Source organism: Schistocerca piceifrons, chromosome 1 (genome assembly GCF_021461385.2).
Source record: "Schistocerca piceifrons isolate TAMUIC-IGC-003096 chromosome 1, iqSchPice1.1, whole genome shotgun sequence".
In the NCBI taxonomy this organism is placed as follows: domain Eukaryota; kingdom Metazoa; phylum Arthropoda; class Insecta; order Orthoptera; family Acrididae; genus Schistocerca; species Schistocerca piceifrons.
The window spans coordinates 527,937,384-527,953,405 of NC_060138.1; the positions used below are offsets into that span (position 1 = coordinate 527,937,384).

Sequence of the window (16,022 nt, forward strand, 5' to 3'; positions counted from 1 at the left end):
GCTTATATTTTGGGTTTTTAAAAAATTTTCCTCAATTCTGAATTTTCCTCAGTTTTGCGTTTTTTAAGTCTGAATTGCACACAAACATAAGATAGGGATTTCATTGTCTTTTTGTTTAGTCCACAGTTAAAATCAACAGATATTTAAAGGTTCTGAGGATTCTTCTCAAAAGATAAATAATATCTTCTTTCTAAAAAGTAGATCTCTTTAAAGTTTTGTTGTTGCCGAATGACACATTCAGGGTAATTAACGATTAGACCACCAGGCCTGCCCTTGGGTTTGATATTATTTCTGCACTGTAAATTGGCTGTAGTAGCATCCCTTACTGGCAGGTGATAATGGAAAGGAGTGAGCTGGCGTTTTGTTTCAGTAATAATAAGTCCTGTTGGTACCCTGAAAGCAATGAGGCCATTTGGGTTTCATATGCAACACAACCTAGTGGCACTTGATATGGGACAAACAGCAACTCAAATCAAGGATTAGAAGAAACTGCCACCTCAGGTACTGAAAAAGTCTTGTGTAGTTTTGGATATAGTGAGAAATATGAGAAATAAGAGATACTGCATACTTTTGTATATGTTAACTTGTTTTATAAAATTTTAATGCTTGAGTGGGCGCGCCTGTGTATAAAGTGCACCAACAAAAAATAAAATGATTTTGTGCTGTTCCATTTTTGTTTCATGACTTCATAACCTATACCTATACCTATACCTATACCTTCAACATTGCTTCAGGTCGAACGTCCAAGTGAGCAGTAGTAATATAAAACACAAAGTGAGCTAGGCTAGAAAAAATTTACAATCATTTAAAAAAATGACCCCAGTTATGAACTAGCAACATAATCTCACATTGAAGCAGTTGTCTATGACATAATTAGCGATTGAATACGCAGCTGACCAAGATCTGGTGCAACTGAACTGCTTGGTGCTTCTAATGTGACATTACTGTCTCTTTAACATCAGTCTTTGTCATCAGAGAATTATAGTGAAAATTTATTGCATTATTGTTTAATAAAACAGTATTTTAGCTCATATTATGTAAGTTTATTTTCTCCTTCTTTAAATAAACTATGATTAAATTGTGATTCTGATCATACATGGCTTACCTTGGTAACATAAGGAAAGCTATTGTTTCCATGTGTACAAAGTGCTCTGCGCACACGCTCGTGTTATGAAAAATGACGCAAAATGACGTGCCCACTCAAGGGTTAAATGAGCACCAGAGCTGTACAACAGCATTTACAGATGGGTTTAGGCAGGGGCACATTCTTAGTTGCTCAGTGGTTTCCCTGTATGTCTTCCAGATATAGCTACCTGTATAATGTACTACATATTATGCATAATTACACACAATCTTATAGTCATCGGAACAGATGAAATGTACTCGGGCTGCAAAATACCAGGCTCCAAGGTCATACTTGGATCATTCCAGCGACTGGCAGAGAAGGTTGAGAAGACCAGCCTTATTCATGGAGTTTCAATGAAGTCCTTAATTTGCAGTATTGTCTCCAGAACTGATTGTGGCACTTTGGTTCTGACTTGAATGGAAGGACTGAACAAGAAACTTCGAAGGTTCTGTGACAAACTAGGCTGCGGCTTCTGGACTTGTGCCATAGGTTTGGGAACTGTAGGGTCCCCGTAAATGGGCCACATGTGCACCACACATCAGAGGCTACCACTCAGGTAGAAGGTTGTGTGTGGGGCCATGCAAAGGATTTTTAGATTAGGTGACTCTCTGTCCAATCCGCATAAAAATATAGATGTCGGAAACCAGAAGTATCAGTGTAAGACCAAGTGAAATGCCTCCCACAGGTCAGACTATTAAAATTCTAGTGGTTAACTCCCAAATCGTTTGCAACAGTGTGTCAGAGTTTGAAGTGCTCTTGAAAAGCAATGAAATCACATAACTAGGTAAAGAAAGTGGTTGAAACCTGAAATTAATAGCAGTGAGAATTTTGGGGTAAATTCAAGTGTGTTTTGAAAGGACAGACTAAAGGGAATTGGAGGCAAATCCACTGAGATAGGAATTGAAGCTGCATGTGAGATTGTTTGTGCAAGACTTACTATCAGGGGTGGTCATAAAATTGTTATTGGATCCCTCTATTGCTCACCAGACTCCTCACCTGATATAAATGAAAACTTTAGAAAAAACCCCATTTAACTTCTACATAAGTTCCTCAGTCATATGGGAATCATTAGTGGAGACTCTTTAATCATCCCTCAACAAACTGGGAAAATTACAGTTTTGTTAGAGATGGGTATGATAAGACATCCCGTGAAACATTACTAAAAGTCTTCTCTGAAAACTGCCTAGAACAGATAATTTCAAGCCCCCCCCCCCCCCACACTCAGGACAGAAATACATTGGATCTAGTGACAACAAATAGACCTGATATATTTGAGGATGTTCATATCAAAACTGGTATCAGTGACCAAAATGCAGTTGTGGATAATGGCTACCAACGCACGAAGGACAACCAAAACAAGCAGAAAGATATGTTCAGTAAACTAGTCAGAAATCAGTGGCATTATAACTCGATGAGGAACTAAAAACTTTCAGCAAAGGGCAGGAGCATGGAGAGGAACTCTGGCTCAAGTTTAAAAGAATAGTTGACTATGCACTGGATAGATATGTATCTAGGAGAACAGTCCATAATGGGAGGGAACCTCAATGGTATACAGTCATTGTACAGAAACTTCCAGAGACTACTGCATAATAGGTGTAAAACAAAACATAAGGCTATAGATGAAGAGATGTTGAATGAAATGCATTTGGGTGTCAAGAGAGCAGTGAGTGATGCTTTCAGTGACTTCAGCAGAAACTGTCAAATGTTATTTCACAAAACACAAAGAAATTCTAATAGTACGTAAAGGCTGTTAATGGCACCACAGGTAGTGCCCAGTCCTTAGTGAATGAGACAGGAACTAAAATTGAGGTTGCCAAAGCAGAGCTGAAATACTTAACTCTGTTTTCAAATGTTCCATTGCAAAGGAAACCCACAACAACTGCCCCAATTTAGTCCTTGTGACACTGAAAAGACGAATGAAATCAGTAATAGTGTCAGTGGTGTCGAGAAACAGCTGAAATTGTTAAAATTGAACTTAGCTCCAGGGCCTTGGTGGAATCCCTATCAGATTCTATATTGAATTTGTGGCTGTCAAAGATCCCTCAAACAAAAAAAACTGTGCCCATTAGTTGGAAGAAAGCATAAGTAACACATGTCTACAAGAAGTGTGATAAACAAAACTACTGTCCAGTCTCTTTGTTGTTAGTTTGTTGTAGAATCTTGGAGCATATTGTAAGCTCAAGCATGATTCGAGGTATGTTGAACAGAATGACCTCCTCCATGCCAACCAACATGGATCCCAAAAACATTAACTGCAGGTGAGCCTCACGGACCCTTGCTGTTCATTTTGTATATGAATGACCTTTCATACAATATTAAAAATAACCTCAGACTTTTTGCAGATGATGCAGTTATCTGTAATGAAATACAGCTACATAAATATTCAGTCAGGTCTTGATAAGATTTGAAAGTGGTGCAAAGATTGCTGTAAATGTTCAGAAATGTGAAAATGTACACTTTACAAAATGGAAAAAAATACAGTATTGTATGACTAAGATACAAGTGAGTCTCTGTTGGAATTGGCCAATAATACAAATAAGTGGGTGTAACACACTTTGTAATGATAGGAAATGGAATGGTCACATACATTCAGTTGCGGGTAAAGCGCGTCACAGACTTGGGTTTATTTTGGAGAATATTTGCAATCAATACACAAAGGAGATTCCTACAAATCACTCATGCAGTCCATTCTAGAATACTGCTCAAGTTTGTGTGGCCCAAACTAAGTAGGGGTAACAGAGGGTATTGAATGTATACAGAGAGAGGCAGTGCAAATGATTACATATTTATTTGACCCATGAGAGAGTGTTACAATGATGCTGAAGAAACTGAACTGGCAGACTCTTGAAGACAGAGATAAATCATCCTGAGAAACTCTACTATCAAAGTTTTGAGAACTGACATTAAATGATGACCCTAGGAATATAATGCAACCCCTACATATTGCTCACATAGGGATTGTGAGGACAAGATTAGAATAATTGCAGCACTCTGAGAGGCAGTCAGACAATCATGCTTCCCACACTTCATATGTGCATGGAACAGGAAGACACCCATAACTGGTACAGTGGGACATACATTTTGCAGTGGTTTGTGTAGATTCTATGGCTGTCATCCTATCTGTACATCATGTTCCAAAAATTTGCCAGAATATCCAGGACTCTCTTCTCCACTCATAAAGAGATTGGAAGAGTATGACTCATTGTTCAACATACCAGGACACAGAGATTTGGGAAAATGAACTGCAAACCATGTCGACCAAGAATGCATGTAGTCAAAATATCATGCCCACCCCTTGGATGCTAAAAGGGCTATTCATAAATTAATCCCTGACTGGGTATTAAAAATAAGCAAATGTTTGTTGCTTCATGGTACTTTAGTGATAAATGGACACTTAGAAGGTCATATTGTGCCAGTCAACACATTATTGCATTCATTAGTGTTAAGCAACAAATGATAGAAATGAATGATGCCATTGTGTCTGCTGCCAGTTAAGAGATAAGTTCAGTCATCCATTTCCTCAAACAGGAGGAGTCAACGTTATGGTTCACTATCTGTTGCATTGTGTATAGGGGTGGGGTTATGAGTAATGGTATTGTGAGGGAACAGTGCAGAAAATTCAAGGCTGGTCGCGTAAATGTGCATGATGAAAGGGTTAGAGGAAGACATTAATCTGCAACTGATTTCTGAACTTTCACACAATGTGCCTCAGTTTTAAGAACAATCGTCTTTAACACAGAGAGAATAGGGTATCAAAAGTTTTATGTGCAGCAGGTCCAAAATGTCTAACCGATATTCATGAAATTGAAAGAATGGATTTGGTCTTGACTTTCATTCATGTTAACATCAAGATGTGAACTATTTTTGTGACAGGAGGCGTGACTGGTGATGGGAAATTGGTGTATACATGAACTTTGAAAGTAAGGATCAGTTCAAACAGTGCATGCATACTCATTCGTCAAACAAGCCCAAAAAATTCAAGCAGGCACAAACTGCAAAATGGTGGTTACAGCTTTGTGGGATTGCAAAGCAACTTTCATAACAGATTTCATGAGAATAACACGTGAGAATACTGTGACAACAGTTTATTGTGAGACTCTTACAAAACTCCAAAGGTCAATACAAAATAAATGGCACAGCAATGTTACTGAAGGATTCATTCTCCTTCATGACAGTATGGTACCCCAGATTGCAGATCAAACATAGGAAAATCTCAGACCTCAGAAGATTTTTCAACATCCTATTCGTAGTCTGGACTTGCACCAAGTGACTTTTGTCTCTTCCCCAAGAAGCAGTCCTAGCTAATTACTGAGCACATCACAACCAACTTTGAACACGAGGATGCCATCAACAAATGCTGAAGCATCAGGTGGCACTATTCTTCGGTGAAAGGGTAAAGAAGCTGCTGGCTCTATATGACAAATGTTTGAATTCACGTGATGTCTATGTGCAAAGTAAAGTCAATATGTAAGTACAGATTGTGCATCAAAGGTATCTATTTTTTTTTCTTTTTTGTAGTAGACAATGAGAGGTTAATTTCCTTATGTTAAGATACAGGATAATCTTTTGGTAAGAAGAAGAGTGGCTGGAAGTGGACAATATGCACTGGCTAGTAAAATCAACTACTTAGCCGGGTTTACCTCATTGTGATCTCGAAGGTGAGATAAAAGTCCTCCTCATTTGACTTAGGAAGGGCACAGTCTAAAGACACATGGCTTCCTGCTCCTGTCCGACCCTGGAGTGTATTGTGCTTGTGGAGTACTGATTTCAGTGCATCACATATATTTAATATTTAGATAAGAGTGTAGAGAATATTTTATCAATTAATGTGCTCTCTATTTTTGCGGACAATGAGACAAATATGGTACAGCTTTTAACATGTTATGAAGTGTTTGACTTGCTCTGTTAAAGTAGCTGGTAAAACCACACACACACACACACACACACACACACACACACACACACACACACACCCCTCACATCCTGAACTTCCAGAAGTGGAATGAGCTAGAGTAAAAGGGAATGTAATTAAAGAGGGTACCAAAAAATAAGACTCGGCAGTGGAAATAACAAACAATTTGTGAAAGAAGGGATTGTTTTGATAATTAAAGTTTTTGTTGTTGTAGCTTTGGCTGATGTTTCTCATCAGCTCTATGTAAGGTCTTAAAGCCATTATAAATAATGACAGTTTGTGTTGGATTCACTTAAATGACTGTGAAATTGTTTAGTGTTCATCTCTCTCTCTCTCTCTCTCTCTCTCTCTCTCTCTCTTTCTTTTTGGGGGCGGGGGAAAGCATATTCTAAAATTTATTAATTTTCAGATCGGATTCGCAGAGATCTAAGTATGCCATTCTAGGCATGAATCAATGATATTTGAACTAAGAAATTATAATGAAATCAGTGATATAGTCTTGGTAGTAGTTGATTTGCATTTAATTTATGTAAATTAGTGATAAGTCTACAATGAGCTCTGTATTTGTGTGGTTGGATTATACAGCATTGGTCAGTTAATAAATATGTACCATATTCTTGTAAAGCAATGAAGACAAATCATATGCAAGGGCAAGGCTTTTACAGTGCTCAGAATGTTAAAATGGAAACAAAACATATCAATCACAATGAAGAATGAAAAATGAAGCCCACATATCAAAATCTGCTATAGATGTGTATTTACAGATACATTGTGCCATATGATTACTGTGATAGGTTCTGACTTTGATAACTTCATACTTTTAATGTATTTTCTGGTAGGTAGTAAGGAAAAATCAAAGGGAAGTGAATATTTTTATGATAAGAAATTTGGAGGTGGATAGTGCACAAAAATTTGGTTTTGTTGATCAAAGATAGTAATTTAGAAAGCCTGTCAAAATGTTCAAAGTGAAATATGTTAACTGTAGTTCGAATGTGAAAGAATAAAATAATGCAGAATCATTCAAAGATTGTTTACTAGATTTTCATACTTTTATGACACACTAATTTTAGTAATGACTTCTGCCCATCACATATTCATTAATAATTGTCTCCTGCAACCATCCACCCAGTAGGTCTCACACTCAATGTGATATGTAAAGATTCTTTTAATATGAAAGCTTCAGGTAGTGTTAATAGTTAGTTTGTGTTTCTGCCTGCCTCATCATCAGTTCAAGTGTGTGGTGAATATAGTCATTTCTCATTCTCTATTGTAAATTTATAGTGTATTGAATTTTATGATTTAAATAGTTTGGCTAATTAAAAAGTGGAAGAAGTTTCCAGTTTTATAATTAAAGCCATAAGTAATTTTCATAGTGCATGTGTAATTTTGTAGCTCATTCTTTTGTTTTCTCTTACAATTTCTTTCTGCTCTTCATCCTTCACTATCTGCTCCTTATGTCTGGTCGACAGCGGGCTTTGTTATTCCTGTTATTAAGGGTAGGTATATGAAACAACATCTGCTATATTGTTGTTCATCAGTACCAGATATGAAAATTTAGAAATGCAGTGTTTTGATAATTTCCAGTTATTATGTGGCACTTGAATTACAGTTGCTCTTTTTGTTTTACCAGTATGTATTCATTTTTGGAACTTTTGTGTATTATCTAATTTTCTGGTTGATGAGTTTTTACTTTGATTTGTGTTCAGTGATTGCAGCATCACATTTTCTTTGAAAGTTTCCTAGTAGGTGAAGTTAGTTTTCTAAAATTTAACTTTCACAAAAGCACCCATTGTAGTAATTTGCATAAAACAGCACACATTTAATAAAATTAAAAACTTATTTGACCAAGAAATCACCTTTCATTGAATGATATTGTTTAGATGTTTTGTGTATTTGAACATGCTTCATCTTAAGTGCGCAGGCTGGATCATATTTTGACTGCATGGTAAAACGTGTATGCAGCCATCAGTCACCTGAACATTGAATTTCCTTTATTCTTCTCTTGTATCTTTGAAAGCTTGATAATGTTGAATAATCTTGACTATTAGTGTACTGGAGTATATGCTGTGTATTTGAACACCCTTTGTTACTAGACAGATGTCATGGTCTAATAAAATATATTAATTGGAATATTCAAAATTGTTTATGTATTACAAACCTGTGTTAAAAATGAGAGGAGAATGGCCTTATATTGATAGAGAAAATTTGGATGCTTGCATGCACTACACCACAACCCAAAATTGTGTGTTTATTCATTTCCTATTACGTTTTATACATATTTCAGTATGTTGCATGATCTGATGTTAGCATTCTTTCATTATCAGTACGCATGCTAGTGAATTAATACATGTTCTGTTTTAACTTTTAAAAGCTAAATATGTGGTACATGAAGAATATTGACTGACTGCATGATTTTGTAAGCTTTGTGTTTGAAATGAAATTACATTAGAAGTTTATGTATAGTTCTATACATTACTAAAAGAGTAGAAACAAATATAATGTGACTACATAATTGGAAATGTGAATTTTGGTTATAAGTCCTGTATCCTTTTTGAAATTTACCTTTTGTAATGGTGAGGGTAGTGTTGCAAACAAGCTTTATAGCATCTGAACAGGATTATAGGGTTAAATAGTGGTTGGTGTACGTTTTAAATGATTATAAATTTTGAAATCGTAGCTGGAACGACAGTGCTCTTGTAGTGTAAGTTAACAAAAACCAGTCAGTCTAAATTGCAAATGGTATTCATTTTTTTGGCAACTGGTAACTGTCATAGATAGATGATCTTCAGAACAGCGTGTGTCTCCACTGGTAATGCATTGTCAGTGTACGGATTTATTAAATGTGCTAAGAGGCACTAGTCGTATTTCCATTGGTGATGTGTAGTTGATGCACATAGCTGTCATACATGCTCGAGGCCCTTGTTGTTGATGACAGTTGCTTCCTGGCATATACAGTGGCTCTGCACAATGACTCCACACATCACCAATGAAGTTACATACTGGACTGAAGAGGGCCTATCTCTAACTGAAATTGGTTACCAGAGAAATAAACACAATTTGCAGTCTACAAGATCTTCAATTGCATAATCTTATTTAAATGGCCCAGACCACAGAGTATGAGGCTTAGTTTTTAGCTAGTACTAGGATTTTTTTCTGCACTTCTTTCACTTTTAGCAATTATTTCTAATGGAAAAATGCCATGTTGTATTCTAGTTCAGACTTACCCCCCCCCCCCCCCCCCCCCCCCCCCCCCGCCACACACACACACACACACACACACACACACACACACACACACACACACACACACTCTCACACACTCATGTAAGTGGCTGGATAAGAAAGTTTGTAGTTTGAAGGCCGGTCAGAGCATACCATCTCCAGTAGCACCAAGCTTAGTAAAATATTGTGCTGTGCAAAGCAATCTTCAAGTTTGTGAAAAGTATGTGTTTATTTTATTCAGTCCCAGAGTCTCTATGAAATATAAAAACATAGGATTATGAAGTTTCAAATAAAAGTAATGATACACTGAAGTGCCAAAGAAACTGGTATAGGCATGCGGAGTCAAATACATAGATATGTAAACATGCAGAATATGGCGCTGCACTCACCAACTCCTATATAAGACAACAAGTGAATAGAGCACTTGTTAGAACACTTGCTGTTGCTACAATGGCAGGTCATCAAGTTTTCAGTGAGTTTGAACATTGTGTTACAGTCAATGCATGAGAGACGGGACACAGCATTTCCAAGGCAGGTATGAAGTAGGTATTTTTCTGTATGACCATTTCACTAGTGTACCTGGAATATCAGGAATCCAGTAAAACATTAAATCTCCAACATTGCTGCAGCCGGAAAAACATCCTCCAAGAACAGGACCAATGATGACTGAAGAGAATCGCTCAGTGTGACAGAAGTGCAACTGTTCTGAAAATTGCTGTAAATTCCAATGATGGGCCATCAGCAAGTGTCAGCATGCGAAACAATCAACGAAACATCATTGATACAGGCTTTCAGAACTGAAAGCCCATTCATGTACCCTTGATGACTGCATGACACAAAGCTTTACGCCTTGGCTGGGTCCAACACCAACACTGTACTGTTGATGACTGGAAACATGTTGCCTAGTCAGACGAGTCTCGTTTCAAATTGTGTCAACTGAATGGATGTGTATGGGTATGGAGACAACCTCATGAATCTATGGACCCTGTATGTAGTAGGGGACTGTTCAAGCTGGTAGAGCCTCTGTAATGGTGTGGGGCGTGTGCAGTTGGAGTGATATGGGACCCCTGATACATGTAGATAGACGACTCTGACAGGTGAAACATACATAAGCATTCTGTCTGATCAGCCTGCATCCATTCATAGCCATTGTGCATTCCATCAGACTTTCGCAATTCCAGCAGAGTAATGTGACACCCCACACATCCAGAATTGCTACAGAGAGGCTCAAGGAACACTCTTCTGAGTTTAAACACTTCCACTGACCACCAAACTCCCCAGACATCAACATTCTTGAGCATATTCGGGATGCCTTGCAGTGTGCTGTTCAGAAGAGGTCTCCATCCCCTTGTACTCTTACAGATTTATAGACATCCCTGCAGGATTCGTATTTTCAATTCCCTCCAGCACTACTTCAGAAATTAGTCGAGTCAATGCCAAATAATGTTGCACCACTTCTGTATGCTCATGGTGCCCCTGCATGATATTAGGCAGATGTACCAGTTTCTGTGGCTCTTCAGTGTATGTATAAATGAAAGGCAAAGAAATAACAAAATTTTAGAAGTAAGTTAAGAAGTCCAATCTCTTATTAATCATGTGTCAATAATTGTAACTAAAAGATCCAGAGTCAAGTGTAGATATGAAGAGCTGTCAATGTGAAGGAATTTGGCTGAGATAGTCCAGAGATTTGCCACAGCTGTTTTATGTATTTTTAAAATTAATAACAGTGCTGTGATTTTGAAGACAGTAGGCTATTATGTTATTGTCTATGTTAGAAATGTATGATAAGTACAGCATGGAGTCTCCTTTAAGTCATGAAATATTGCAATGTGAAATAAATGACTACGGAACAGTGCAAGGAATTTATTAAATACTTGCACTACCATGCCTTTTTAACCTTAGGTCTAGCCAATCAGTTTATTAATAATTAACACAATTTTTGCACTGTTCTAGTTAACATGATTGTAGTAAAAAATTTTGGCATTTTGTATTGTATGAAGAGGTTTTTTGGCACTGGGTCTGGATGTGAGTAAAAGGTGTAATTTGTTCAGAACCAATGATGATAAAACCTAAATCTTAAGACTCCAATTGCTTATTGTGATGATTGGGGAAAAGTAAACATTATTCTGCTTTGGTGGAACTTCTGAATGATTACTTTAACTTGTTTGTCAACAGTTAAGTCAAGTGCAGGTCGAAAAAGCTTCCAAGAGGTAACTAATAGTAAAAATTTAAAAAAAACTGATAACAGAAGTTAATAAAACAGGAAAGGTCGAAGTATTAACGTTATTAGGAGAGATAATTGAAAGAAATACATTAGAAAAAGCTGCAAAGGATGAAAGAATAAACAGTCTGGAATGAGCATATGGAATACTGGAGAATATTGGCACTAAAAAATGTGTAACACAATGGCAAAAATAACAAATTACAACACAGCACTGAAACCAGGATGTCTCTGTACAAGTGACCGCCTACACTGAATTATGGGTCATCCAAATTAGAAGTACTGGAGACAAGAATTATGAGGAAATTTTGAGGTCAAGTAAGAAGCACAGAAAACTGACACTTAAGAAAAATATAGATTGACAAAAAAAAACAGGCTCCAAGAAGTTAGTAAGGACTTGGAATACAAAATACAATTGTTGTCCAGCATGTAGAACGTCTTGGTGACAATTTCCCAACTGTGGTAATGGTTTTGAAGAAAATATCTGCTGGTGACCTGAGTGGACACAGGACGACTCCTTGTTTTGCCCATCATTCGTTATTTTGCTTCCATGGTAGCAGGTTTTCTTCTTGGGCCCCAATTTTGACAAGTTTCTTGCTATTCTCACTTCTGCTTCATCTCATTACTTTCACCTTTCTTCACTTGACTGTCAGTCCATATTCTGTTTAGGCTTCATTCCAATCAACATATCCTGTAATTCCTCTTCACCTTCACTGAGGATAGCAGTATGGTCAGTGAATCTTGTCATTGTTATACTTTCACCTTGAATTTTAATCCCATTCTTGAACCTTTCTGTTATTTCCATCATTGCTTCTTCAATATATAGTTTGAACAGTAGAGGTGAAAAACTGCATACGTGTCCTATTCCCACTATACCATTTTCTCGTCCTGTTGTTATTGTGCTGTATTCACCTGAGGGGTACAGGACGACTCTTGTGCACTTTCAGGACACCTGACTAGATAAATGCCTTTGGGGCCAAAACCAGTTGTGGTTTTAAATAAAAAGAAAAGTGCAACTAGTGTGGACATTTTCTTCAAATAAATAAATAAATAAAAATCATAAAAAGGAGAACAGCAGTGGGAAAAATATTACACATTTCAGGTTTTTTAGCTTCTCTACCATGTTCAAATTTCTGACAGTCCATGCTCTCTAACTTGTGGAATGTTTCCATTTTGTTGGTTATTCAATCTTTTTCCTGTGGTTACCTCCTCTTTCACTTCCATACAATGCTCTTCAGTTAATATTTTCAGAAAAGACTTCATAACACTTAAATTCACTTTTCAGAAATGTATTTCATGCTGTCACAGAGTCTATGTTTTATAGCCTGCCTCCTTCTGCATCACCAGGTACTTTGCCACCAAACAGCAAAACTCACTTTCAGTTTTGTATGTTTAATTTCCTAATGTAATTAAAAAAGTTTGGTAACTCATTTCCTAACCTAATTCGCTCAGCATCACCTGATTTAACTTGACTATATTCCGTTAACATTGTCTTACTTTTGTTGACGGTCACATTATGACCTCTTTTCCAGACAGTATCCATTCTGTTCAAACACTATTCTGATGTCCTTTTGCTGTCTTTGACTGACTTACAGTGTTGTCAGCAAAGCAAAAAGTTTTTGCCTCTTCTTCCTGAACTTTAATTCCATTTACAAATTTCTTCATGGTTTCGTTTATTGTTTGGTTAATGTGCAGATCGAATAACACTTTGGACATGCAACAACCCTTTCTCAGTCCCCTCTCAACTACTACTGCCCCCTAATATCCTTCAACTCTTATAACTGCAGTCTGTTTTTTGTACAAGTTTTGAACAATTTTTTATCTTCTGCATTTTATCGCTGATACCTTCAGAATTTTAAAGACACATCCTTTCAATGCTCTCAAAAACTTTCTCTGTGTTTACAAATGCTGTAACTGTAGGTTTGATTTTATTCAATCTATCTTTTAAGATATGTTTTTAGGGTCAGTATTCCTTGCGTGGTCTTACATCTCTCCATAACCCAAACCTCTCTTCAGTTTTTATCAGTTTTTCCATTCCTCTGTAAATAATCATGTCAGCACTTTGTAACCTTGGCTTACCAAATTGATAGTTTGGCAACATTCACGCGTCTCAGCACCTACATTCTTTGTATTTCAAATTATTACCTTTTTTGTAAAGCCAAATGGTATTTTGACAGTCGTGTATTTTTTGTGCACAAAGGTGAATAGTGTTGTCATGGCTGGCTCTCTCAAGTATCTTTATAATTCAGAGGGAATGTCATCTACTCCAGGATCCTTGTTTTAATTTGCGGTTTTCAGTGCTCTGTCAAATTATTCATGTAATTTTATACCTTTGATCTCATCTTCATATACTTCCTCTTCCCTTTTGATCATAATAAGTTCTTGAAATTAATTTTCCTTGTATAGGTCATCAATATATTTCTTCAGTTCTTCAGCTTTCTCTTCTTTATTTAGTACTGACTTGCTTCTGAACTCTGGATATTCTTTTATCTGCTTATTTTTTCGCCAAAGATCTCTCTAATTTTTCTACAGATGGCCTCACATCCTTCCTATAGTCATGTATGCTTTTACAGCCCAACATTTGTCCTCTAACCAAGCCTGCTTAAATATTTTGCACATTCTGCCGATCTCATTTTTTTGTCATTGTGTTCTCGCTTGCTTACTTCATTTGCTGCATTTTTATATTTTCTCCTTTCTTAAGTTAAATTCAGTATTTTCTGTGCTACCCAAGGATTACTAGTAGGTCCTGTCTTTGTATCCATGTGATCCTATTTCATCTCTTAGAGCCATCCATTTGTCTTTCCCTCTTTAAGTTAGTTGTTGCTTAATGCTCTGTTTGAAACTCTTCACAACCTCTGGTTCGTTTACTGTATCCACATCTACTTAATTTCCTATCTTCACGCAATTTCTTTAGTTTTAATCTACAGTTCAAAAATTACAGTCGGAGGCCACATTTGCTTGTGGCAGCTCAAAATCTGGTTTTGAGAAGTGTTATATCATTATATAATCAATACCAAACTGTCTGGTGTCTCCAGGAGCATTTCATGTAAAAAAACCGTATTTTGCAATCCTTAAACCAAGTGTTAGAAATGATTAAATTATCCTTTGTGAAAAATTCTGGCTGGTAGTTTTACCATTAGCCTCTCCCCCATTCCACATTCCCCTACTACTTTTCCTTCTCATCCTTTCCCTACTATCAAATTCCAGTCTTCCATTACAAATAAATTTTCATCTTCCTTAACTGTCCAAATAATGGCTTTTATCTTGTCATACATTCTTTCACTCTTTTTACCACCTTTGACAGTAGTAGGCATATAAACTTTTACTACTGTGGTGGGTGTTGGTTTTATGTCTGCCTTGGCTACAATAATGTGTTCACTGTGCTGTTCATAGTAACGTACCTGCATCCCTATTTTCTTATTCATTAATACATTTATACCAACTACTGCAATACTGCTGCTGGTTTTCATACTGATAACCCTTTACTTACTTGACCAGAGGTCTTGTTATTTCTGCCACCACACTTAATTTCTGCTATATCTGACTGCAAAGGATCTATTTCATTTGTAAATTTTGTATCTGTCTAAGGGATCAAGATTTCATGTCATGACTCATAAAACACCAGATGACCCCCTCCCCTGCCCACTGTCTGGATGACAACATCCACCAAAGTACGAGTAGGTCCCTTTAGAGTTCCTAATGCAGGACTATTTAGCCTCTGTCATATTTTACTGAAGGGGGTACCATAATCATTAAGCCATATAGTAGAGCGGCATTCCTTGCAAAAAATAACAGCTGTAGTTTGCCCTTGCTTTCAGCCATTTCCAATACCAACATGCTAAGGTCATGTTGGCTAATGTTACGAGGCCGGATTAGTCAATCATCCAGACTGTTGTCCCTGCAACTACTAAAAATACTACTGTTCCTCTCTTCAGGAACTTAAGGTTAGTCTGCCATATCCACATATTCCTGGCTGTTGCGGTACACTTACAGTAGGGCTGTCTGGATACTTGATGTCCACAAGGTCCTTTGTTCTTGGGAGGAAGGGGGTGGGGTGAATGGATTTACAGGAAACTGAAAAAATAAATTTTGACTGTCAGAGCAAAAACATATCTACAAGCAACAAAGCATATTACTATTGGAAATTGTTCTTTGAAGATACAGCAAAAATAAACTGAAGGTTTTAACTCAGTAATATACATTTTGTCATAGACAAGTGAATTACAGTGGCTCTAGTCTGTGAATTGACGATGGTGAAAGTGTGAAAGATTCTATATATCGTAATGTTTAAGACAGTAATTGCAATAATTATTTATGATGTTAAAATTTTTGAGACATTCTTGAACAGAAGTATAAAATCTCAAGCTCCCCAAGTGTGCATCAAGACTTCATCTTGTTTGTACCTCTTTTGGCTTGGTGATGCAATATACACATTTGTGGAGAGCGCAGTGGAATTAAATGAATATGAAGTGATTACTTACTTACTACAGTCTAACTACAGTTTGTTTCCGAATAGTGCAGTGTTTCTCACATTACATTAA

The 16,022-nt window shown here is 36.9% G+C and overlaps 1 protein-coding gene across 1 annotated transcript in view; it reads left to right on the top strand.

Annotated features, from left to right (window-relative positions):
- Nucleotides 1–16,022, top strand: part of LOC124798491 (protein retinal degeneration B) — a 565,476-nt gene that overhangs the window by 361,800 nt on the left and 187,654 nt on the right. The window contains 1 exon segment of the mRNA XM_047261931.1: nt 7,508–7,534. Within this exon segment, the coding sequence (XP_047117887.1) occupies nt 7,508–7,534 (27 nt within the window).